Source organism: Pelobates fuscus, chromosome 12, assembly GCF_036172605.1.
Source record: "Pelobates fuscus isolate aPelFus1 chromosome 12, aPelFus1.pri, whole genome shotgun sequence".
NCBI classification, from domain to species: domain Eukaryota; kingdom Metazoa; phylum Chordata; class Amphibia; order Anura; family Pelobatidae; genus Pelobates; species Pelobates fuscus.
The window spans coordinates 7,490,712-7,516,288 of NC_086328.1; the positions used below are offsets into that span (position 1 = coordinate 7,490,712).

General features: G+C 41.9%; 1 protein-coding gene across 2 annotated transcripts in view; it reads left to right on the forward strand.

Annotated features, from left to right (window-relative positions):
• Nucleotides 1–25,577, forward strand: part of PLCG2 (phospholipase C gamma 2) — a 136,861-nt gene that overhangs the window by 106,184 nt on the left and 5,100 nt on the right. For both annotated transcript variants that reach the window (XM_063438256.1, XM_063438257.1), the window contains exons 21-30: nt 363–434; nt 3,504–3,613; nt 3,885–3,981; nt 4,997–5,063; nt 9,647–9,804; nt 14,892–14,994; nt 16,304–16,513; nt 16,818–16,957; nt 19,060–19,174; nt 24,364–24,531. In XM_063438256.1, coding sequence (XP_063294326.1) covers nt 363–434; nt 3,504–3,613; nt 3,885–3,981; nt 4,997–5,063; nt 9,647–9,804; nt 14,892–14,994; nt 16,304–16,513; nt 16,818–16,957; nt 19,060–19,174; nt 24,364–24,531 — 1,240 coding nt within the window. The remainder of the gene's footprint in view (nt 1–362; nt 435–3,503; nt 3,614–3,884; nt 3,982–4,996; nt 5,064–9,646; nt 9,805–14,891; nt 14,995–16,303; nt 16,514–16,817; nt 16,958–19,059; nt 19,175–24,363; nt 24,532–25,577) is intronic.

Genomic DNA, 25,577 nt, shown 5'->3' on the forward strand with positions numbered 1-25,577 from the left:
CTTGGTTAATCAGATCACACGGGTTAGAAAACACACGACAGTCATCTCGTTATCAACTGCCTGTCAACATCATTTAAAATACAGATTTTCTATAAAAATCAAAAAAATCACTTTTTTTTTTTTTTTTACGAGGAGGGATGCTAAAACATATTATGCAGAGGTTGGTAAGATTCTTAGACTTTTAACTCTTAACTTCCCAAAAACCCATCAATGCACCACTCCAACTGTTCAAAAAGAGTTGAAATAGTGCCATTGAAATGAATGACCTATAGCACATCCTACCGGTGCATTGACGTGATTTTTATGGCACAGCGTAGAATTCATTATTTTCACCAGAATTAACTAATCTTCTTGTGTTTTAGGAAAAAGACTTCAGCGCAATATATGATGTGACTAAATTATACGTGGATCCTGAGGAGATCTCTCCAGCAATGGTATGGATTCAACTGGAAGTCAATCCACAGTTACTTTCTCATTTATAATCAAATACAAATGCTAATTATAACACTGGGCGTAACTCGTTCCTTAATAAGTAATTTATTGGAATGTACGCTGACTGCGTGTGCGAGACACCTGAAATATTTTTCAGGTTACGTGTTAGCAGAGAGAATAGGGACACACACAAACATGTTTAATATATAATTGATTCCCGGAAATAAAAGTTAACCCTAGATCCTAAATATAGATGCCACCCGGTAATGTAAGATGCTGTTACATTGCAGAGAAATGATGTAATATAACTATGTTTATTGATTAACAAAAACCAAAACGGACCACTTTGCTTATCTCAGGATGCTGGAGCGCCCTCTACAGGTGAATATTGTTTTGAAGAGCACAGCCTCAGGGCACAGAGCATTAACAGTTTCAGGACAGGGGATTAGGCAAATCCTTTCATTTCATAACTGTTGTAGCATATCATCTGCCCTGAAAGCTGCAGAGTAGTCAGTGACATTTTGTATCCGTGTTTTTAACTGTCCCAGGAAGGATTCTGGCTTGCTTTCACACTTCTAGCAATGTGATAGCTTTTTGTAAAGTTTTACTTAGTATGGATTGCTGGTTATACCAGAACATTAACAGAACGCTCTACTCAAACTTTATACTCCTAACAATTTAGTAGATATATCCCCCAAAGAAAAACATACATGTTTTTTCATGGGTGGGTATATAAAAAAAAATGCTTATAAAACATGCAGACTTGCTGTCAGCAGCCTTTACAGACCCCTTGTGTTTCCCCAGCTCAGAGTTTCAGTCTGTGCCATGGGAAAAGCCAACCAGAGGCTTCTCATTGAGTGCTCGATGCGCCTGCTATCTCTGGCTGCCTGATTGACTCTTACTGTCTGGTTGACAGCCAGGGAGATGTCTCTACCTCCAATTATAAAAGTGTCAATTTCTGTTGAAATATGCAATTTTAGAAACTGTCACAATATGACCGACTGAAGTACTTTATGTGTGTGGAGTGTTCTTTTAAGGGGCTTTTTTTTTTAAACTAGCAATTATTAGGTCAATAAAAACAAAATGACAGAATTTAAGATAAACTAGACAAGCTGTTACTATAGCATACATTAGGGAAATCCTCCAAATGAACTATTTATGCCTACATTTTGCATTTCGATTTTACTTTGCTGTTTAGTGGATAAACCCCATACATTTTAACTGCTATAATTGTGTTTTCCCACTAGCCATCTGATGTAATTCATTGTGGGCTACGGATAGACTTGTGCACAAATCGTTTTCACCTGCAACAAACACATTAAATTCCTGTTAATTTGCTTTTGAACACATTGATCCGTCCAGGACTTACATGACTGATCAATTGTATTCAGGTGTAGATTAGCAACATTTGATTTGTTGCAGGTTAAAATGATTTGTGCACTTGTATAGTTATAGAGCAAGAGTTATTGTGAGGAAACCAATTCAATGTGGGCAGGAACATTCCATCGGTTTCCACGGTGATTGTTTCAGCTGTAGAGCAATCAGGAGGAACATTCCATTTGTTTCCATGGTGATTGTATCAGCTGTAGAGCAATCAGCAGGAACATTCCATTGGTTTCCACGGTGATTGTTTCAGCTGTAGAGCAATCAGGAGGAACATTCCATTTGTTTCCATGGTGATTGTATCAGCTGTAGAGCAATCAGCAGGAACATTCCATTGGTTTCCATGGTGATTGTTTCAGCTGTAGAGCAATCAGCAGGAACATTCCATTGGTTTCCATGGTGATTATTTCAGCTGTAGAGCAATCAGCAGGAACATTCCATTGGTTTCCATGGTGATTATTTCAGCTGTAGAGCAATCAGCAGGAACATTCCATTGGTTTCCATGGTGATTATTTCAGCTGTAGAGCAATCAGCAGGAACATTCTATTGGTTTCCATGGTGATTGTGTCAGCTGTAGCGCAATCAGGAGGAACATTCCATTGGTTTCCATGGTGACTGTTTTAGCTGTAGAGCAATCAGCAGGAACATTCCATTGGTTTCCATGGTGATTGTATCAGCTGTAGAGCAATTAGCAGGAACATTCCACTTCAGTAGATGGTCTGTCTCAAGGAACTGTGCCGGTCCTCCTCTTACATTCTACACCTCTTGTAGTCCCATTGTGTCTCATGTTATCCCCCCCAGCTCTCACACTGCTTATTAATTATTAATTTTGTAGGTGTAAAGAACCCACAGAATGCTAATGTGTGTTTTCAGATTTAACTACAAATATAAACATTTTCTTCTTTTCACAACATCACAACGAAATGGATAAAGAAATAAAGCTAGCACCGTTTCCCTCTTATACTCTAAAATGCAGCATCTATTGACCTTGAAATGAACAATGACCTCATTAATGCCCATGATAACCACATTCTTACAGTCTTCTAGAAATGGGATGGTGTGATGTGTGCAAGCAGTGCACCCAAATGTCCTCATCGGCTCAGGTTGTAGGGTAGAGGCACAATATGTGACTTTATGTAACACCTTAAAGGGTAAAATATAATGTAGATTAATAATAGGGAGGGTTATCACACAAAACAGGGCTATGTACTAAAATGAGATTTCTGGGGGAATTCAGAGTGAGTTTCCAATTTAAGTCTAGAATTAGCCAAACTGATAACACTGGGGATTTCGAGAATTTTTTTAGTTCGGCTATTTTGAACTTAAATTTGAATTCTCACTGTAGTGAATAACCCTGAATGTATCCAGGCTGCTCACTAGAGGATAGAAGGTCCACATGGAAATAGTGATAGTGTAACTGATAGGGATATTCTCTGAAGTGAGAATTCAAAGACAATTTCAAATTCAAGGCTAAAATAGCTGAAATGGTAAAATTCACCAAGTCAGCTGCGGTTTCAGTTTATCTACTCTGGCCTTAAATCTGACATTCAGTTTCAATTCCCTGTATGTGTGTCCAGGTATAATACAATGGAGATTCTCTCTATATACAAATAAATTGAATTATTATTTTTTTTGCCTTCATTAATTACATTTTAACATATTCTAACCTTGATTTTTTTCCCCCTTACCCACAGGGAACCGTCGAAGCTCTGTACAACTATACGGCCACGCGACCTGATGAGCTTAGCTTCTGCACCGGAGCACTGATTCACAATGTTACCAAGGTTTCCGATGGCTGGTATGAATACCGCTTAATTGGGTGGCAGCAGAGACAATTCTTACATTAACATTGCATTTCATTAAAACATTACAGTTTTAGCAACGTTAACTATATCATGACATCATCACACTCACCAGTCACTACGGAATTATGATCGATCTGTTTGTAATCTCAATGATGGAGATGGTTTTTCTTATCTGTTCAAAACACACGGCATTTATGTCTGTTTACACTCATTGCTTGTGTTTAGAAAATACCTAATAATGCTACTATAATGCTTAATCTACAGGTGGAGGGGAGATTATGGAGACAAGATACAACAATTTTTTCCTTCAAATTACGTGAAGGATGTATCGATAAATGATTCAGAGACAGTTGCCAATCAGGTAAGCTTTCAGCACATTCTTTGTACATAACAAACATGCATTTGGTAAGAAATCAAAAACCACAAAAAGTGTTATCCAAATCCTATCTCGTCCTGTCCTGATATTGTGTTTGACCTTGGAGCATTCCAAGATTTTACCTAACGGTCAGGCTAATCTTGTGCGGTTCACGGATTGTGTATAACCTTGGCATGTAGGATACCATTCACATAACGGAGTCTGTTTACTCATAGGTACAAGTAAACTCAGTATGTCCAAAGTAATTCTTCTTATCCATAACCAGTTCAGCACAGACTAATCTATCATTACCATAGTCAAATACTTTGAGTTAAGGCCTGGTTCCAGTTCAGGTCCCCTGGAACGCAGTCAGTGTCTGTCAAATGGTCGTACACACAGTTTGGGTACAGTTAATCTACACAGCCAGGGAAGACATATTTCACAGCTATATGATAGCCAGAGGTGGATCTACACACTCCAAAGCTTAGTATCTCTAAAAATAATGAGCTTTAAATGGTTATGCATTGACAGGGTCCTTTCACCATAACCACTTCAGCAAGCTGATGTGGTTTTGGTACGTAGATTGATCCTTTAAGGAGTAAAACACAGGTCTGATAGCTTAGATCAGTGTTTCCCAACCCAGTCCTCAAGGCACACCTACCAGTCCAGGATTTAAGGATTACCCAGTTTTGTTTAAGGTGTTTTTAGAAAAAAAAGAAATAACACCTTAGACAAAACTGGGTAATCCTTAAATCCTGGACTGGTAGGTGTGCCTTGAGGACTGGGTTGGGAAACACTGGCTTAGATCATTGCTTATTATCTGTCTTTTTTTATAATGATGTATACACAATGCAAATACATAAACCCTCCATTAGTTCTGTACCTGATGCTGTTTGGCTTTTTTTAAATCTTCATATACTGGTGCACAGACCTTAATGAGGAATGTTATAGATATTGGCGTGGTTTTATTAAGTTCCAGTTCTGACTGCTTGTTGATTAAAATGTTCTATTTTCCATTCAGATTATAGAGGACAGTCCGTTGGGCTCTCTGTGCCGGGGAATCTTTGATTTGGGAACATACAATATCAGTAAGTAACTAGATCATTTCACAGACTAATTGACTTTGAAGTGAGTGAATGCACAGGTGCCAGAAGATGAGGCAGACACATAGCTCCGAGCCCTGGTACTCGCTGGCCGGATCATAGCTTTCATGACACTTAGCACTCCACAGGCAGCGAGCTACAGCTGTAAACCTGTTAAACACTCTGCGTGTATTGAGGTAACAGGCAATGTTTACACAGCTCGAGGGCTCCTGCTAGAAATACCTGTATTTGTTAAAGCGTGAGGATACATTATCTAAAAATAAAAGGTATTCACAATATCTTTATGGAAACCTCTCATTATGCTGCATTCCTACATTTAGACTGGACATTGCAAAGCTTAGCCATGTTTACAGTCAGAAGGACAAACAGCATTAACCCTAGGATTCTCTCCCACCACGTGTTCCATGTCTTTCCCACGCCAACACTGAGCAGGACAAACATTAATAACCCTAGGATTCCCTCCCACCGCGTGTTCCATGTCTTTCCCACGTCAACACTGAGCAGGACAAACCTTAATAACCCTAGGATTCGCTTCCACCGCGTGTTCCATGTCTTTCCCACGTCAACACTGAGCAGGACAAACATTAATAACCCTAGGATTCCCTCCCACCGCGTGTTCCATGTCTTTCCCACGCCAACACTGAGCAGGACAAACATTAATAACCCTGGGATTCTCTCTCACTGTGTGTCCAATGCTTTCCCCACTCCAACAATGAGCAGGACAAACATTAATAACCCTGGGATTCCCTCCCACTGCGTGTTCCATGTCTTTCCTACGCCAACACTGAGCAGGACAAACAGCATTGTCCCCGGGATTCCTTCCGCTGTGTGTTCCATGCTTTCCCCACTCCAACCTCCCACATTGAGCAGGATAAAAAGTAATAACCCTGGGATTCCCTCCAATTGTATGTTATATACAACAAAGCTGCTTCAATTAAGCAAAATAAAGTCAGCATTACCAGATGTGCAGATATATCGTTACTGTGTGTCTGCCTCTGCATCCTTCTCTATTGCTTGCTGCTTGGATTCCAGCAGTTTATAACGAGCAGTGCTTTCAGTGACTGAGCTGGCCATAAATATCACAGGGAGCGTGGCTTAGGTGTTTTTGTGTGCAAAAACTAGAAAGATTTGAGCATACACAAACCAGCATAACAATGTGGCCAAAAGCAGCAAAGTTGTGTTGGTGCCTAGAGTGTCCCTTTAATTGCTATCAGTCACATCTGATTGTCTGAGTAATCCGGCCCTGTCAAGGTACTGATTAATATCTTTTTATATAGCTTGAATGCTGGCTCCCTGTCTGGGTATCTCGGTTACAGTAGAACACTCCGATTCAGTTAAACAGAGATTGCTGAGTATATCTGAACATAGGGTCAGCAATGTTAAATACAAATATGAATTCTAATAAAATATTCATTAGACCTTTATAGTTGATATGTCGGGTTTTCAAGACGTTTGGCTTTAGCATTGCTTTGATATTTAAAAATTAAATGTATTGCTTGTACGTTCAGTAAAATTTTACATGGAAAAGTCTTGCAACTCTAATAGATGTCAGCATGTCCCTAATGTTTACATAGAGACAGGGCCAGATTAAGAGCCCAGTGGGTCTGGTGCTGACAATTATGAGGGGTCTAAGTACAGAATCTTATCAACCAAAACCACTAAAACAGTCATACCTACTAAGTGTCATGTATCTGGTGGAGATGTTGACGGAGGGAAACTCATAGGATGCAGCTATAAGAAAACTCAGATTCTCTTAAAATATGCTAATCTCTCTCTAATTCATGCTTTAACCTTTCAAGTAAATCCATACCACCTAATAGTAGTGTCCAGTGAAGCCGGAAGTCAATAGGCAGTGTAAAAGGGTGGGCCACTGACGCAGATCATATAACCAGAACTCCCGAAAGGGACTAACATGCCCAAAAAGGAGGCGTGTCTGCCAAAAGAATTGGAAGTCTAGCCTGGCATGAATGCATGTCAGGCTGCCTGCCAATCATGCATGCTGGCCAACAGCATCCTGAGCTTGGCATTAATGCGTCTAATGATCCGCTCGCTCCATGCTTTCTAAGGACTGTTCCCTAGCACACAGATCTCCACCGTCACTAGGGGACACAGAGACATGGGGACACTGAGACACTATACATTGATACACAGGGAGACATAGGGACACAGAGAGACATGGGACATGGGGACACTGGGAGACATGGGCACACAGACACTGGGAGACATGGGGACACTAGGGACACTGGCTGGGAGACATAGGGACACTGAGACAATTGGGGACATTGTGTCCCTAGTGTCTTAGTGTCCCCATGTCTCCCAGTGTCCCCAGGTGTCTGTGTTCACATGTGTGTCTGTTTCCCCATGTCTCAGTGTCCCCATGTGTGTCTGTGTCCCCAAGTATCCCCGTGTCTCCCAGCATCCCCTAGTGTCTCAGTGTTCCCAGGTGTCAGTGTCCCCTAGTTTCTCAGTGTCCCCATGAGTGTCTATGTCCGATATCTCAGTGTCCCCATGTGTGTCTGTGTCCCCGTGTCTCCAAGTATCCCCAGAGGTTTCCCTGTGTCCCCTAGTGTCTCAGTGTCCCCATGTCTCCCTGCAGCCTTTACCTCATCCCTTTTAATTCAATAGGAGGATAATTTTGGTTGTCTGTTAAATCTCTAGGCATCTACAAGAGACAATTAGATGTAGCATAGATCATATATGACAGAGTGGTATAATATGAATAAGATATTTGTGCACTCACAAACGGAAAGCTATAGACCCAGCTCTGGTTTGAATTGTTTCTGGGTCCGTATAGGCGACCCACCCCTATTGCTGATATGGATCTTATTCTGTGGGAAGAATAAATGTACAAACAATTGCGCAGTATTGCTAGTACTAATAGAGTATACAATAAAAAATCCCAAGTGGGTACTCACAAATGTGGAGTCAAACGATATGACTCAATAGTTAGGCGTTGTGCAGATAGGGACTTAAAAGGTGATTAATTCATTTATTCATTTATATAAGCGCTACATTCCTTCTTTTTTTCGGTTGTATATTGTACTTGTGACATTGTAAGGAATCACATGAATGTATAGCAGCTAATTATAATATTATTATCCACATATGTTTGTAGATTAAGATTCTTAAAAAAAAAAAAGCGCTGGTCCTTACCTGTATTTTTCTGTTTTACCTCATCCCTCACTTCCCTGAGCTGTAGGCTGTCTCTGCAGGCTGGGAGCTGCTGTCTGGACTCTCTGTGCTGTGTAGCTGCTCCCCCGCGGATCAGTGAGTAGAGAGAGGCAGGGAGGGATATGCTGTAACTTCCTATCCCTGCCTCTCTCCATACACAGCAACCCCTACTGGTCGGTGCTGGTATTGCAGAGTAATCTCTGTTTATACTGCGAAAAATACCGGCAAAAAAAAAAAAAAAGAGCTGCAGCTCCATCAGCCCCTATGTTAATCTGGCCCTGCATAGAGATGCTGATTCTGCTCTCTGAAGGTTTAGTACGTGGTGATACTCTTTAGCCAGTAATGTTCAGTATACCGTTTAATATACCGTAGAAATATTTAATGCAATTACTTTTGTAAAAGTAGGTACTCTTAAACCTTCTTTCTGAATGCTATGTGTGAGCCATCAGACTTTTATTTTTAGATACATTTTGGGGAAAAAAAGCAAATAAAACATATTAGCAAACATTTATTTATTATGTTGAAACAAAAACATGAGCCGTCTGATTTAATGCATGTTTGTTATAAATGCAGTTAAAAAGATCCCGATAAGTAATGGTCATGTGCAAAAAATGTTTATTTTAAACCTTGTGTAATGAGCCATGAATTCACTGTACTTGGTGTGTACTGGAAGAATAGATCCAATAGTTATGTTGCTAGACAAATTAGCTGTTGTTGAACGTTAGTTCACTTCTTACACCGGCAAATCATGACTGCTGACTACCGCAGGAACACCCCCACAGCTTTATTGATAATTAATGCCGTAAGTATTCACCACTGTCGGCTGTTGGGGTGGTTCACCAACAGACAGGTCTATCCCGTTAAACCATGAGTCCGGAGCAGCCTGCCTCCGCCATCAGCTCCCGGCAGGCTGCGACTCCCCAAGTCTCCTTGGCACCTTCTTCTGCTTATGACTGCGCTGGCCAGGACTCCCGCACGCTGTGACAAAACAAGAAGAGACAGAAAAACTAAAGACCAACAAGTATTACTAACCCCTAGGAAGGGACAGAGGGAGGGAAAGTCAGCTTCCCTGCACTTTTCCAAGCTGACTGGTAAGTCCCCACCCAGCTGTCCCCTATATATATATATCCAGTCCCCATATTGTTATATTGTATCCATGTTGTCCCATCCCCTTATCTCTGCATCAGTCATGCCCCCCCTCCTTATCAACCCAGGGAGGGTCTATCCCTTCAATAGTTTTGGATTACGTTTGTTAGTAATAGACTTTTGGACCGTTAGCTGGTTTGGGAAAAGGTAAGAAAATATAGAATTAAAAAGTCGGGATAATTACAGAAAATGCTAAACTAGCAAAAAAAATAATAATCTTGAAACAAATATGTGCAAATCTGTTTCTACAGGAAAATTACAACAAGGGAAGTACAACAAGCAGTTTGTGTTTTCACTGGAGCCAAAACATCCTGAAGACCCGCCGGTGGATTTTGCCACAGACAGAGTCGAGGATCTGTTTGAATGGTACCACAATATCCATCAGATTGCGCAGCAGAAAGGAGCGGAGGTGAGGGCAACCCGACAGCCCACAGCTGGTTAATATTATATTGTACAGCGCTACGGAATCTGATGGCGCTATATAAATAATAAAATAATAATAATATTAGTGGTTTTCAGAAACTCAAACACTTTACATGATATCATTTAACGTTACATAAACCCCAGCTTTACACTTTTCCTACTGATAAAATAAATCTGGGAAATGTTTCTACGTATGTATGTTGTTATGGTAACATGTGCAGCTTGCCATCCTGACACATGTTATGGTTATTCTGCATGCGAGCACAACATGCTGCGTATTAGCTGTAATCTCTTGTGAGCTCATTTGAGCATGGCCATGTTAAACCTTTTCTAATGTTAAATGCAAAATAACCAGATCTGCTCTGTGCTGCTTGAGCCAATGAGGAAGCATTTGCCTGCAGAGCAGTGTGTGATTGTGGTTGGAGATTGTCAGGTGACTGCTTTCAGCCTATCACAGCAGCCATTGCTTTTATGAATTTGTATGGCTGGAAGGAAGTTCATGATCTCTGCCTTAGCCACACCTCTAGTGAGGGCGGGGCTATGAGAAGCCAGGGACCCTCATTCAGTGTAAAACTGCTGGGAAATGGTTTAACACTGAATGGAAGGACCGTGCCAATGGACTCCAGATATTATAACCACTTCAATGAGATGAAATGGTTATAGGGCCTAAAGTGTCTCTTTAGAGGTGTGGAAATAAATTTCAGTCAGTGCCCAGTCTTTAGTATACTACCTAACATTGATATTAGCAAGGCAGTGTGGCACAATACTATGTGACAGATAATCCAATACTTCCAGCAATGTCTCTCAGCAATGACTTGTAAAATGACTATTTGAGTGATTTGTTCAGTGGAGAGGTTTTGGGTAGATTTGTGCAGTATAGAGGTATTGGGTAGATTTGTGCAGTATAGAGGTATTGGGTAGATTTGTTCAGTAGAGAGGTATTGGGTAGATTTGTGCAGTAGAGAGGTATTGGGTAGATTTGTGCAGTAGAGATGTATTGGGTAGATTTGTACAGAAGAGAGGTATTGGGTAGATTTGTGCAGTAGAGAGGTATTGGGTAGATTTGTACAGTAGAGAGGTATTGGGTAGATTTGTTCAGTAGAGAGGTATTGGGTAGATTTGTGCAGTAGAGAGGTATTGGGTAGATTTGTGCAGTAGAGCGGTATTGGGTAGGTTTGTACAGTAGAGAGATATTGGGTAGATTTGTGCAGTAGAGAGGTATTGGGTAGATTTGTGCAGTAGAGAGGTATTGGGTAGATTTGTGCAGTAGAGAGGTATTGGGTAGGTTTGTACAGTAGAGAGATATTGGGTAGATTTGTGCAGTAGAGAGGTATTTGATAGATTTGTACAGTAGAGAGATATTGGGTAGATTTGTGCAGTAGAGAGGTATTGGGTAGGTTTGTACAGTAGAGAGATATTGGGTAGATTTGTGCAGTAGAGAGGTATTTGATAGATTTGTACAGTAGAGAGGTATTGGGTAGATTTGTACAGTAGAGAGGTATTGGGTAGATTTGTACAGTAGAGAGGTATTGGGTAGATTTGTGCAGTAGAGAGGTATTGGGTAGATTTGTACAGTAGAGAGGTATTGGGTAGATTTGTTCAGTAGAGAGGTATTGGATAGATTTGTACAGTAGAGAGGTATTGGGTAGATTTGTACAGTAGAGAGGTATAGGGTAGATTTGTGCAGTAGAGAGGTATTGGGTAGATTTGTGCAGTAGAGAGGTTTTGGTTAGATTTGTGCAGTAGAGAGGTTTTGGTTAGATTTGTGCAGTAGAGAGGTATTGGGTAGATTTGTGCAGTAGAGAGGTATTGGGTAGATTTGTGCAGTAGAGAGGTATTGGGTAGATTCGTACAGTAGTTAGGTATTGGGTAGATTTGTGCAGTAGAGAGGTATTGGGTAGATTTGTACAGTAGAGAGGTATAGGGTAGATTTGTGCAGTAGAGAGGTATTGGGTAGATTTGTGCAGTAGAGGGGTATTGGGTAGATTTGTTTAGTAGAGAGGTATAGGGTAGATTTGTTCAGTAGAGAGGTATAGGGTAGATTTGTTCAATAGAGAGGTATTGGGTAGATTTGTGCAGTAGAGGGATATTGGGTAGATTTGTGCAGTAGAGAGGTATTGGGTAGATTTGTACAGTAGAGAGGTATAGGGTAGATTTGTGCAGTAGAGAGGTATTGGGTAGATTTGTGCAGTAGAGGGGTATTGGGTAGATTTGTACAGTAGAGAGGTATAGGGTAGATTTGTGCAGTAGAGAGGTATTGGGTAGATTTGTGCAGTAGAGAGGTATTGGGTAGATTTGTGCAGTAGAGAGGTATTGGGTAGATTTGTGCAGTAGAGGGGTATTGGTAGATTTGTGCAGTAGAGAGGTATTGGGTAGATTTGTACAGTAGAGAGGTATTGGGTAGATTTGTGCAGTAGAGGGATATTGGGTAGATTTGTGCAGTAGAGAGGTATTGGGTAGATTTGTACAGTAGAGAGGTATAGGGTAGATTTGTGCAGTAGAGAGGTATTGGGTAGATTTGTGCAGTAGAGGGGTATTGGGTAGATTTGTACAGTAGAGAGGTATAGGGTAGATTTGTGCAGTAGAGAGGTATTGGGTAGATTTGTGCAGTAGAGAGGTATTGGGTAGATTTGTGCAGTAGAGGGGTATTGGTAGATTTGTGCAGTAGAGGGATATTGGGTAGATTTGTACAGTAGAGAGGTATAGGGTAGATTTGTGCAGTAGAGAGGTATTGGGTAGATTTGTGCAGTAGAGGGGTATTGGGTAGATTTGTGCAGTAGAGAGGTATAGGGTAGATTTGTGCAGTAGAGAGGTATTGGGTAGATTTGTGCAGTAGAGGGGTATTGGGTAGATTTGTACAGTAGAGAGGTATAGGGTAGATTTGTGCAGTAGAGAGGTATTGGGTAGATTTGTGCAGTAGAGAGGTATTGGGTAGATTTGTGCAGTAGAGGGGTATTGGTAGATTTGTGCAGTAGAGGGATATTGGGTAGATTTGTACAGTAGAGAGGTATAGGGTAGATTTGTGCAGTAGAGAGGTATTGGGTAGATTTGTGCAGTAGAGGGGTATTGGGTAGATTTGTGCAGTAGAGAGGTATAGGGTAGATTTGTGCAGTAGAGAGGTATTGGGTAGATTTGTGCAGTAGAGGGGTATTGGGTAGATTTGTGCAGTAGAGAGGTATAGGGTAGATTTGTGCAGTAGAGAGGTATTGGGTAGATTTGTGCAGTAGAGGGGTATTGGGTAGATTTGTGCAGTAGAGAGGTATAGGGTAGATTTGTGCAGTAGAGAGGTATTGGGTAGATCTGTGCAGTAGAGGGGTATTGGGTAGATTTGTGCAGTAGAGAGGTATAGGGTAGATTTGTGCAGTAGAGGGGTATTGGTAGATTTGTGCAGTAGAGAGGTATTGGGTAGGTTTGTGCAGTAGAGAGGTATTGGGTAGATTTGTGCAGTAGAGAGGTATTGGGTAGATTTGTACAGTAGAGAGGTATAGGGTAGATTTGTGCAGTAGAGTGTATTGGGTAGATTTGTGCAGTAGAGGGGTATTGGTAGATTTGTGCAGTACAGGGATATTGGGTAGATTTGTGCAGTAGAGAGGTATTGGTAGATTTGTGCAGTAGAGGGATATTGGGTAGATTTGCGCAGTAGAGGGATATTGGTAGATTTGTGCAGTAGATGGATATTGGGTAGATTTGTGCAGTAGAGGGGTATTGGGTAGATTTCAGTAGAGAGGTATAGGGTAGATTTGTGCAGTAGAGAGGTATTGGGTAGATTTGTACAGTAGAGAGGTATTGGGTAGATTTGTACAGTAGAGAGGTATTGGATAGATTTATGCAGTAGAGGTATAGGGTAGATTTGTGCAGTAGAGAGGTATTGGGTAGATTTGTGCAGTAGAGGGGTATTGGTAGATTTGTGCAGTAGAGGGATATTGGGTAGATTTGTGCAGTAGAGAGGTATTGGTAGATTTGTGCAGTAGAGGGATATTGGGTAGATTTGTGCAGTAGAGGGATATTGGTAGATTTGTGCAGTAGAGGGATATTGGTAGATTTGTGCAGTAGAGAGGTATTGGTAGATTTGTGCAGTAGAGGGATATTGGGTAGATTTGTGCAGTAGAGGGATATTGGTAGATTTGTGCAGTAGAGGGATATTGGGTAGATTTGTGCAGTAGAGGGATATTGGGTAGATTTGTGCAGTAGAGGGGTATCGGGTAGATTTCAGTAGAGAGGTATTGGGTAGATTTGTGCAGTAGGTGGGTGTTGGGTCGAGGCTGATAAACAGGCATTGGGTCGAGGCTGATAAAAAAGCCATTCTGCTCGGGTAAGTTCTGCTTCTTGCCAGCATAATCAGATCTTCACTAACAGCAATGAACTGATTATTATTTCGACAGGGCTGAATATTTTTTTTTCGAGAGTCCAATTTTCAATCAATTCTTTATGCTCGGCAAGACCAGCAGACCTTACCTTGATGCACTGTTACAAATCTCATGCCCCTGCGGGTGAAAGGGTTAATAGCAATGAGAAGAGTTATACAATATTAACCAGAATTAGATTTCAATCAAGTCCCAACACGAACAGCTGGAGTTAAGTGACTATGACATCAGCCACTTCTCTTGATTGCTGGTGACATGAATATGTTCCGTCGCATTTGGCATATTATACATTTTAAATTGCTTTTCCCATTGACTTTTAACAACTCACATACATATTTATATTCCTGAGGCAGATTGAGAAAATTCATGTTATTTTTATAATATTTGTTATCTGTGGGTGTGGTTTTATATATTACAGTGTAGTCTAGCGTGGTGGGTTGGAGCAGAGTTTGCACAATGTTGCTAACATATGGGCCAGTAATGGACCTCTGGAACTTATAAATTGAGTCTGTCCGAGCATGTCTCTGTATGGATATGTCAAACATGTTTCAACAGTAATCCTGTAGAAATGTTGCGTGTTATTCCATTACATATTTGTCTCTTTGTCTCTGTGTCATATATTTCTTTCTTTGTAATTAATTGGGTGTGAATTAAGTCCAGATCACTAGAGTTATTATTAACACTTTCATTTACTTAAAAACGATTTCAGGCATTTGTCATAAAGAACTGGGAGAAGAATCAAGCTATTGCCCGGGATCTGTCAGATTTGGTGATCTACTGCAAGCCAACCAGCGAGGCTAAAGACTGTTTGGGTAACACTAAATACTGAAGCCCTCTAATGTGTGCCATATACGCTAATGGGCAAATGATTTGGGATTTAATTTAATTCAACACTAGCGGAGTCCTTGCCACTTCAAACCATCAAGTAAAACATTCAGAACACGATCACTTGGGGCACAAAATGTCAATTAGGTCCCCATTAATGTGTGACAGTCCGATACTGAATCTTAGCACCGATTGGCCTTGTTACTGCACTATGATCCATTCACAAAGCAACAGGAAATCTCTGCTAAAATGTTATAAATGGTCCAACGGCTTAGGGAAATTATTGTTTTCTATGTTGACTGCCATGACTAGTGAGCATCTAGGAAGAGATTAAAAAGAATAATTACAGAATGCATCCTACGATGGGAGAAAGCCAATTATACACAAACAGACCTTATGCCATATTTGCTGTAAGATATGGACAGTCCAGTGTTGCTAAAGCTGAAAGTGTGGATTTGTAATAAAGTGGACATTTTAGCTTCTAATGAGACTGACTTTGAGATTGATTTGGATATAAAATTATCCAACATATCAGGCTGTTTCCTTCTTAGACATGAATATATTATGTGCCTTCACCACAAGTCTAATTAAACAGATTTAATTATGTAATCATTTTAACTGCCAGGTTATGATGAGTAATCTCAGGTCTGATAATTATAAAGGTTCATTTAAGCACATGTGAAGGTTGTAGGTATAGATCTGGTATTGTTGACAGATGAAGGTGTCGCTGACATTGGTCGGACAAGCCCGTTAGTTATCAGGCAATATCTGTGAATATCAGGGAGAAATCTGTCACTGTGTTTCCTTTAAAATCCCAGATTTACTGAGCAGATAGTGGAGCAAAGTTTGACCAGTATTGATTCACCCAAAATATTAAATGGGACACACAAAACACTGAAGTTACTTCAATGGAGACATGCAGCTAAATAGGAGGCTGTCGCATAGTGATGAGATACAACTAATCATGTTAAAAATATGGGACAGCTTGTTCGCATTTGTGTTCATGTTAGACAGGCATGTTACATTACAGGTATGTGGCGTTTGGTGTGATAATATTGTAAATTACTGAAAGAAACGGCTCTCCTAAACACGTGACTCTGCTATCTACTTATATAGATTAGAGTTCCTTTAAATGTAAAATATCAATTTTAAAATGAAATTGTACTGAAACAGAATCAATCTTGCAAAGGTTTTTGTATTAAGCTGATGAACATTTCAATGGGAATCCTAAGTGATAAATCTTAAAAATGTATAGCTTTGACAAATATTGTGAATGCGCAATTTGCCCCTTTGCAGAAAGACCTGATTATCGAGAAATCCGATCGTTTGTGGAGAACAAGGCAGATAGTATTGCACGACAGAAACCCAATGAGCTGCTGCGCTATAATCGTAAAGCTTTAACGCGAGTCTACCCCAAAGGAACAAGAGTTGACTCTTCAAACTATGACCCCTTGCACCTTTGGCTGTGCGGGACACAAATGGTAGCTCTTAATTACCAAACTCCAGGTAACAGCCCCCGGAAGGGCGTGAAGATATTATTCCTATTTTCGTTTATATGTAAAATCCTTTTCCAAAAGGCATACTTTAAAATTTGTCTAATTTTCAATGATGTCCTAATGATAATAATAATAGCCATAGTTACTGCAAATATAAGGACATGTGTACATGTAAAAGAGAGGTATTTTTAGAATGTTCATTTTGTCACATGTCATCATATTTCAGGGCATAGAATGTTTATGCTATTGGAGTTGTTGATAAGGTTTTCTGCAGATGTTAATTGTAGCATTTATTTTGTGTGTTCTATCACCAGACCGGTACATGCAGGTAAATCATTCCTTGTTTTCTCACAATGGAAATTGTGGCTACATTCTCCAGCCGGAGTGCATGAGACAAGACTCGTATGATCCCAGTGGCTCTCGGAGGGAACCAGAGATGGTGGTCACCATCAAGGTACGTTTTACAGTTAGGATGATGGGAAGCTATATAACTATTCACACACACAGATATGCTAAAGTTCAATAAGGCCACAAACCATTAGATTTTAGCCATAAAGGTTCTGATGTTTGTATTTTAGAACCATTGAATGATTCTGACTTTAACATTTGATGTGGCATTCCATTGTCCTTTGTTTCCTTCTGCTATTTTATAAGTAAGTTTTTTGCTATTAATATCTAAACATGTTTGAATCTGCATGTTCGTTGGTTTAGAGCCACTCAGAATCTTCTGATAGGTCAGAACATTTGTGATCAAACGTGTGTATGGCATCCGTGTGTATGGCATCCGTGAAAAGACTGGGGGTTTGTGCATCTGCCAGAACATTTAATTTTAAGACTAGTAAGGGAAGCAAACCATAAAGAAGCAGCATACGCAGCCACAAAACAGGGGTGTCCAGAATTGGAGAAATGGGGATGCATTTCCAGGTACACCCACAGAGGGCGCCATGTAACAAAGTTAGTCTCTGTAGCAGTGCATAGAATGGGAATGACAACTCAGCAGTTGAACTAAGAATCTTTTAATACAACCTTTTAAGAGGTCTTTTACTGGTTACTAAGATTAGGAGAGGGGAGAACATAGGGAATAAGAAAGTAACATAAATATCAGCGTCTAGAACATACCAAGTGACAAAACTGCACTACATGATATATTACCAGCTAAGATTTAAGGCCACGTGCACCAGTTGCCGCTGGTGAGTGTGTCCCCTGCCACGTGGGAGTGTGTCCCTTGCCACGTGGGAGTGTGTCTCTTGCCGCGGTGAAGCATGTCCCTTGCCGTCGCTGGTGAGCGTGTCCCTTGCCGCGGGGGAGCGTGTCCCTTGCCGTGGGGGAGCGTGTCCCTTGCCGTGGGGGAGCGTGTCTCTTGCCGTGGGGGAGCATGTTCCTTGCCACCGCGGGGGAGCGTGTCTCTTGCCGCGGGGAAGCATGTCCCTTGCCGCCGCTGGTGAGCGTGTCCCTTGCCGTGGGGGAGCGTGTCCCTTGCCGTGGGGGAGCGTGTCCCTTGCCGTGGGGGAGCGTGTCTCTTGCCGTGGGGGAGCGTGTCTCTTGCCGTGGGGGAGCGTGTCTCTTGCCGTGGGGGAGCGTGTCTCTTGCCGTGGGGGAGCGTGTCTCTTGCCGTGGGGGAGCGTGTCTCTTGCCGTGGGGGATCGTGTCTCTTGCCGCGGGGGAGCGTGTCTCTTGCCGTGGGGGAGCATGTTCCTTGCCGCCGCGGGGGAGCGTGTCTCTTGCCGCGGGGGAGCATGTCCCTTGCCGTGGGGGAGCATGTCTCTTGCCGTGGGGGAGCGTGTCTCTCGCCGTGGGGGAGCGTGTCTCTTGCCGCGGGGGAGCGTGTCTCTTGCCGTGGGGGAGCATGTCCCTTGCCGCCATGGGGGTGGATGTCCCTTGCCGCTGCGGGGGAGCGTGTCTCTTGCCGCGGGGGAGTGTGTCCCTTGCCGCTGTGAGCGAACAGTATTGCATTTGTACAGTGATGAGTGCAGCATTGTATAATGTCTTGCCACAGCTTCACCCCAATGAGGTTATGTATTGTGGGAGCACACAGCTAAACACACAGCCCGTCTATTAACTCAGGAAACAGACTTCAGGTAGCATTTAATACTTTTTAAAAAATCATTCGTCTTGTATGTAGTTTAAACCCAATAACTAATTTTAGTTTAAATTGTTCATGAATGTTTTCAGTTCGCTCCCTTAGGAAATGTTAATGAGTAGTTTAATTGTTTTTCCAAGAAAAGTTGAAGTGTCTAATTAGCTGGTAAAATAATAATAATAATAATAAAATGTTTTACTCACTGTCGATGTGTTACTTCCTATGGCATGTTCTTTATTTACTCTGTTTTGTTGAATTGTTACTAGTGATTGAAATTAAATAAGAAACATATTTAAGAATCAAACAATGAAGATTGGTAACGACTTCACATTTTTTTTTGTTACGATATAACACATGCTCATTGTGCCGGGATTCAACTATTAAAATATGTCAATTATTTTGAATACAAAAGAAAAAGTAATTTTTAAATAACTCATAATGTTACAATAAAATCCGTGTTTTCTTTACAATTCCAGATAATCGGAGCCCGGCATTTGCCAAAACCTGGCCGGGGAATTGCGTGTCCTTTTGTAGAGGTTGAGGTTTGCGGTTGGGAGTACGACAACAACAAATTTAAAACAAGTGTTGTCAGTAAGTACTTTATTTCTTCGTAGTTAACTGTACTGTCGATTTTTTTTTTTCTGTTATCTGTATTTGTGGTTTTTTTTTTTTTTTAATTATGTATGTGAACTACATTTACCATGATGCTCAGCTCTAAGCAGCTGCTCGTCATGGGAAAAGTAGTTTGAAAATATATGGAGTTCCAGATTAAGCAACCAACGGTTTTGGAGAGCAAAAAACGGGGCGCAAGAGAATACTGAGAACAGGCAGCAGTTTTGGTTTACAAAATGCTGATTTTATTTTTTCAAAAATGCACATTTGGGGTACCGGTGGTGGCTAGCTGAGCTACTGAGCGGTCGCATACTTGCAGAGCTCCCGCTCCAGAGACCTAAAATCAGACTTTTAATACCGCAAAAGGGCTCAAATACTTACCTCCTACACACTCGGAACACCCCTCAGAGTGAAATGGGCAGAAAGCACCGAAAAACGGCCCAAGCGGAGGGTCAGAAACACACTGACATCAGGCTGTCCTTCTGTAGGCCGCCACGGCAAACCCAAACAGACATGGCGCCTGCGGAGCCATGCGGCTCGAGTGACTCAGAGCTTTCGGGGGAGGATGAAGCAACTCACTCACACAAGACCCACAGCGGAGTGCACCAGAGAGCGGACTCGGACTCAGATCAATCTCCATCCACTAAGGGAGACATAAAGAATCTCCTGCGGGATCTAAGAGCAGTGTGGAAGGCGGACCTCGCAGGGGTCCAAGTGGAAATAGGAGGCCTTAACCGCCGCATGAGCGCAATAGAGGCCCGAGAAGAGGAGAGGGGGAAAAAGGTTGATGACACCGACTCTCGGATCACTGCTCTTTCCCACCAAGTGCAACACCTTTCACGCACGGTGACCTCCCTAGAGACACGCCACCGAAGAAAAAATTTCAGAATCCGAGGGGCCCCAGAAACAGTAGGACAAGAAGCCCTGCTGGGGTTTGCCACTGGAGTCCTGCAAACACTGGGAGTCCGGATAGAAGGCGAACGGCCACCACTGACGTCGGTCTTCAGGGTCAGGAAGGCCCCCACTGCACCCGCGGACGCACCCCGCGACATTATAGTGGTCTCGAGAGACATCACTGTGAAAACAGCTGTCATGGCACGATCAAGACAAAGCCCAAACCTGGTGATCGCCAACAATAGGATATCGATTTACGATGACCTGCCTTTCGCGGTTCTTCTTGAACGGCGCAAGTTCGCGCCCATTACCCGGGCCCTCCGAGATCAGGGCATCAAATACCGCTGGGGGCTGTCGGGAACACTGGTGGTATCGCAAGGGGATGCAATCCACACCCTGTCGGCCACTGAAGACCACACAAAGTTCCTAAACGGACTCCTTATGCAAGCACCGACCCCCTCGGAGCAGCCCACCACAGGGGTCCAGAACTCGGTGAACACCAACGCGAAGCAGAACCGGGGAAGCAGAACCGTGAGAGACACGCACCTGAAAGGGAGGGAGGACCCCACATAAAGAGACTCTCTGGCCCACACGACCCACGCTTTACCGAGGCTTCGGAGCCCCGCAAGGCCGCAGGAAGGCACAGAGGTCTAACCGGGACAATATAAGTTCTCCAGCTACCAAAACCGCATGTTGATTTTTCTATTCTTGCTACCTTTTATTTTCCTTTTTGGTTAGGTTGAACTTTCCCCAATAGTGACTCTAACAAGCCCTATCAATGGGTCGATGCTGAATTACCTGCTGAATTACCAGTTGTGCTACAGCCAAGGCGTTGCTATTCACCCCACAGGGATCACTGACACAAATAGTCACTCAGCTTAGCCTCACCTAATGACACTCACTCACACACCTCGCTGAAAACGAGCTAAGCATTTGTACATACACTGTACTTTATCACACACATAATTGCCTACTGCTCACTCAGGCATAGCTTATACAACTTAACAGACATCCTGATCTACAGGCAGATATAAATGGGCAGATTTTTCCTATTTCCTTATGTTAGTTTACTATTTTATTATATTTTACCTAAAGACAAGTAACTGATTTGACCCATTGAGATGTCTCTTGCATGTCCACCTTAACATACACAACTTTGTATTCTCATATATCGCATACTTTAAAAATGTGCATTGCGTTATCATGCCATGTCTTGGTAAATCGCTGTTTACTGTTAAATTGGGAACATATGCTCTTGGGGCATGATGATCTCACATGTAAATGCTTTATCTATATGCACTTCAAAATAAAGAATTTAAAAAAAAAATAAAAAAAAAAAATGCACATTTGGAATCTCTAATTAGTAAGCTCTATGCACAGTCCTCTGTCTTTCAGATAAAATCTACTATCTAGTCACTGATTCCACCCCAATCCTTGTTAAAATATAGTTTTGTCTTTGCTGTTTTAAGACGTATGCACATTGTGTTGGTGCTTTTAAATTAACTCTCAATGCATTGCAGATCTTGGATTGTTTGTGTAAAACATAGTCTGCAAGCTGTGGCCTTGAACCCTGATCACCTATTATCTCGCATTTAGTGATCTCTTGTACAGTACATCCATCTGTCTGTTACTGATCTCTTATCCAGCTCAAGGACTTATTTAAATGGAAAATACAGTATACCTCGAGTGCAGCGTTATGCTTTGTAAAGTTCAGTGCAATCATTAAAAACATTCAGGGTTATCCCCCCCGACAGTGGAACTGAAATAATTGTAGAAGGAAGTAAAGCTGGAGACATCTCCATCTGTAACTTTGACCAAAAAATCTGAAATTCTCCACATTTCCCAGATCGGTGGATGAAACCTGTTATTGTTATATTTGTTGAGAAAACCGCATTGTTTATTGATTTTTATCTGATGTAGTCGCACTCCTTTCTTCTCTTTTTTGTGACGTGTAAATAACACTGATGTTTTTTTATGGCAGATATATTATGTATATTTTATAAGCAATTTATTGCTGGGGTGAGACTCACGTGGAGCTGCCAATATGCTCTGCATTCTGTCTGAGAGAGCATAGAAGTGCTGACTGAAATTGGTGTATTTCTGGGGTTAAATGATTGCCTCACAAAGATACCACTGTTATTTTTTAATTTTATATTAGAGCATATTGTGACAGACCACCCTGTCCCTGTATTGTTAAACTTTAATTTTCCTAACCTGTTGGGTCAGTACATGGGATTCACTGAACAGATTATACTTGTTTTGTTCGTATACCGAATGAACTCCCGAACTGGTAGACCACCTGTATACTGCGTGTGCTGCTCGTTAACCCTTTGAACTTCTGTCAACACCTCGTTAACCACAATAACCGCAACATTCTAAACGGTCGGCTGGGTGGTCGCTGTTTGTATTTGCGAACACGTGGCAGTTGCCATCTTGAGCCACGAACGCATACAGCGATGTTTGGTCGTCGAGTGTGTGGAACTCAAATCCAACACTCGACTGCCTTAACACCGCTGAAACTTCCACTTCCATCTACATTTGGCTATTTTCGAAGGCACGTTGTTCGGTGGGAGCGCACTCCCGAATGAGAGACACAGACTAAGCATACTCACAAATGGTTATGTTTGGTATTATGTTGTATTTCGTACTCTTGAAAACACCGACCAGGGTCTAAACTTTAGCCTGGTGGCGTTTCGGTTGTGTTCGCAGGATCTGAGCGCTTTCGGGATATGTTGGGCGCTCAGATCCAGGCTATCCAGGGATATAGGACTTGACGGAGTACCGGTTTGTAAAATGTACGTTTTGGGGTGTAATAAATGTATATGCTCTGGACCTGAGAGATAATTTAATTTAGATGTGTACTTTACAGTAGTCTCCTCTCCAATATGATTTGGAAAACCCCTTGCATGGGGAGTTACATAAAAGGCTGTGTGTGGCTCCCAATAAATCCGTTCATCCCTAGCATAGAGCCTCGTCTCATGTTTGTGGGAGAAAGCTATACCAGCTATATCACTAGCTCTTTTAAGAGCTGTACCTGCTCTACTCATTTTTGGATTACTGCTATACTACAGCATCACTCACACTAGGGGGAAAAGAACATCTCTGGTAGTAAAACACCTCTTCCTATCGGGGTGGCCACCACACATAAACTTCACGTTACTGACAAAATGTCAAGTTTGAATGCACATTCTCTTCTCCCCCCAAAAGTTTTAGTTTTAGTCTGGCAACCATGGGCTTATGCATTCAGTATATAGAAGTGATGCTGATAATTCCCAGTCTGTAGAGTTGGTGCCAGTCGATGTCAGTCTATAGAGTTGTTGCCAGTTGGTCACAGTCTACAGAGTTGGTGTCAGTCGGTGTCAGTCTATAGAGTTGGTGCCAGTCGGTGTCAGTCTGTAGAGTTGGTGCCAGTCGGTGTCAGTCTATAGAGTTGGTGCCAGTCGGTGTCAGTCTGTAGAGTTGGTGCCAGTTGGTGTCAGTCTATAGAGTTGGTGTCAGTCAGTGTCAGTCTATAGAGTTGGTGCCAGTCTATAGAGTTGGTGCCCGTCGATGTCAGTCTGTAGAATTGGTGCCAGTCGATGTCAGTCTGTAGAATTGGTGCCAGTCGGTGTCAGTCTATAGAGTTGGTGCCAGTCGATCACAGTCTATAGAGTTGGTGCCAGTCAATGTCAGTCTGTAGAATTGGTGCCAGTCGGTGTCAATCTATAGAGTTGGTGCCAGTCGTTGTCAGTATATAGAGTTGGTGCCAGTCGATCATAGTCTACAGAGTTGATGCCAGTTGGTCGCAGTCTACAGAGTTGGTGCCAGTTGGTGTCAGTCTATTGAACTAGTGCCAGTTGGTGTCAGTCTACATAATTGGTGCCAGTCTGTGTCAGTCTATAGAGTTGGTGTCAGCCGATGTCAGTCTACAGAGTTGATGCCAGTCGGTCGCAGTCTACAGAGTTGGTGCCAGTCGGTGTCAGTCTATTGAACTGGTGCCAGTTGGTGTCAATCTACAGAATTGGTGCCAGTGTGTGTCAATCTATAGAGTTGGTGCCAGTCGGTTGCAGTCTATAGAGTTGGTGCCAGTCGGTCACAGTCTACAGAGTTGGTGCCGGTCGGTTGCAGTCTATAGAGTTGGTGCTGATCAGTCTCAGTCTGTAAAGTTGGTGTCGATCTGTCCCATAATCCACTGAAAGCGAAATTTGTTCGACATTTCCGTTGTCCCATTGTACATTGCTGCAGAATATGTTGGTGCTCTGAATATTAACAGGTTTGCTGTTCTGCTTTTTTAGATGACAATGGACTGAACCCCGTATGGACAGCGGTTCATCAGCAGAAGATGTTTGAGATCCATGAGCCGAACCTTGCCTTCCTTAGGTTTACAGTATATGAAGAAGACATGTTCAGTGACCCCAACTTCCTGGCCCAATACACAATCCCCATTAAAGGGCTGCGGACAGGTATGTACTGTGGATTTACTCACTTCTAGGAACTTTTAATCTAGATTGTTTCCTTTCCTAAATATGCTGTGAGATTCCATAGCGTACAACCAAACAAGTGTACATTTCATCCCCTGTTTTTTTTCTGGTAACTATGATTATCCCTCATTCTGCATTGAAGTAATATTTGAAGTGTGCCAATTAAAAAGCCTTTAATTTTATAGTTCTGGTTTTAAAGTGAAGGAGCAAGCACGGTGTTTCACTTATTAAATCATTCAAATAACTAATATGTATATATTATAACTCTGCTTTAAATATCAGTGAGAACAGACATTGTAACATCTTGCAGCAGAATGTTCATGAGAATTCCTCCTTTTCATCTGTCTCTTCATTTAGCACAAGCTGATTGGTTTATATAGAATTGGGAGTTACGGAGGCATAGTTACATAGTTACATAGTTACATAGTTAGATAGCTGAAAAGAGACTTGCGTCCATCAAGTTCAGCCTTCCTCACACCTGTTAAAGGCAGGTTCAGAACTGATCTCCGCTCTGCTCACATAAAACCTCAAAGCTATAGTTCATTTTGTTCTATGTATTTATTGGAGAAACTTTAACCTACAGAGTATTTTGAGGGTTAATGGTAGATTTTTAATTATTTTTTTTTCTGGATTTGTCCGACATTCGAACAGTTTAATAATGAACAATTATTCTATAATAATAATTCTACTCTAAAACGTATAAAGCGATGAGAGGCTGCTGTCATTAAAAAAGACTAATTCCCATAGAACACTCCACGGTGGGACCGGAGACGCACCCCATAATGGGGTAACATACAGCAAACACGCTCACACACCCCACTCTCAGGGGACAATACACAAACCTCCTCTCTTTCCTACCTCTAATTCTCCCTTTCTAATTCTGTTCATACGGTTCGTTCTACGTTATCTAATGAAACGAAACAGTACTGGATAGCATGTGCTGGAATACGGCCAGAAGGCACAATCAATGTAACATGACATGTAACAACCGCCATTTATTTTGCACCTGAAAGAACATAATGTCATAT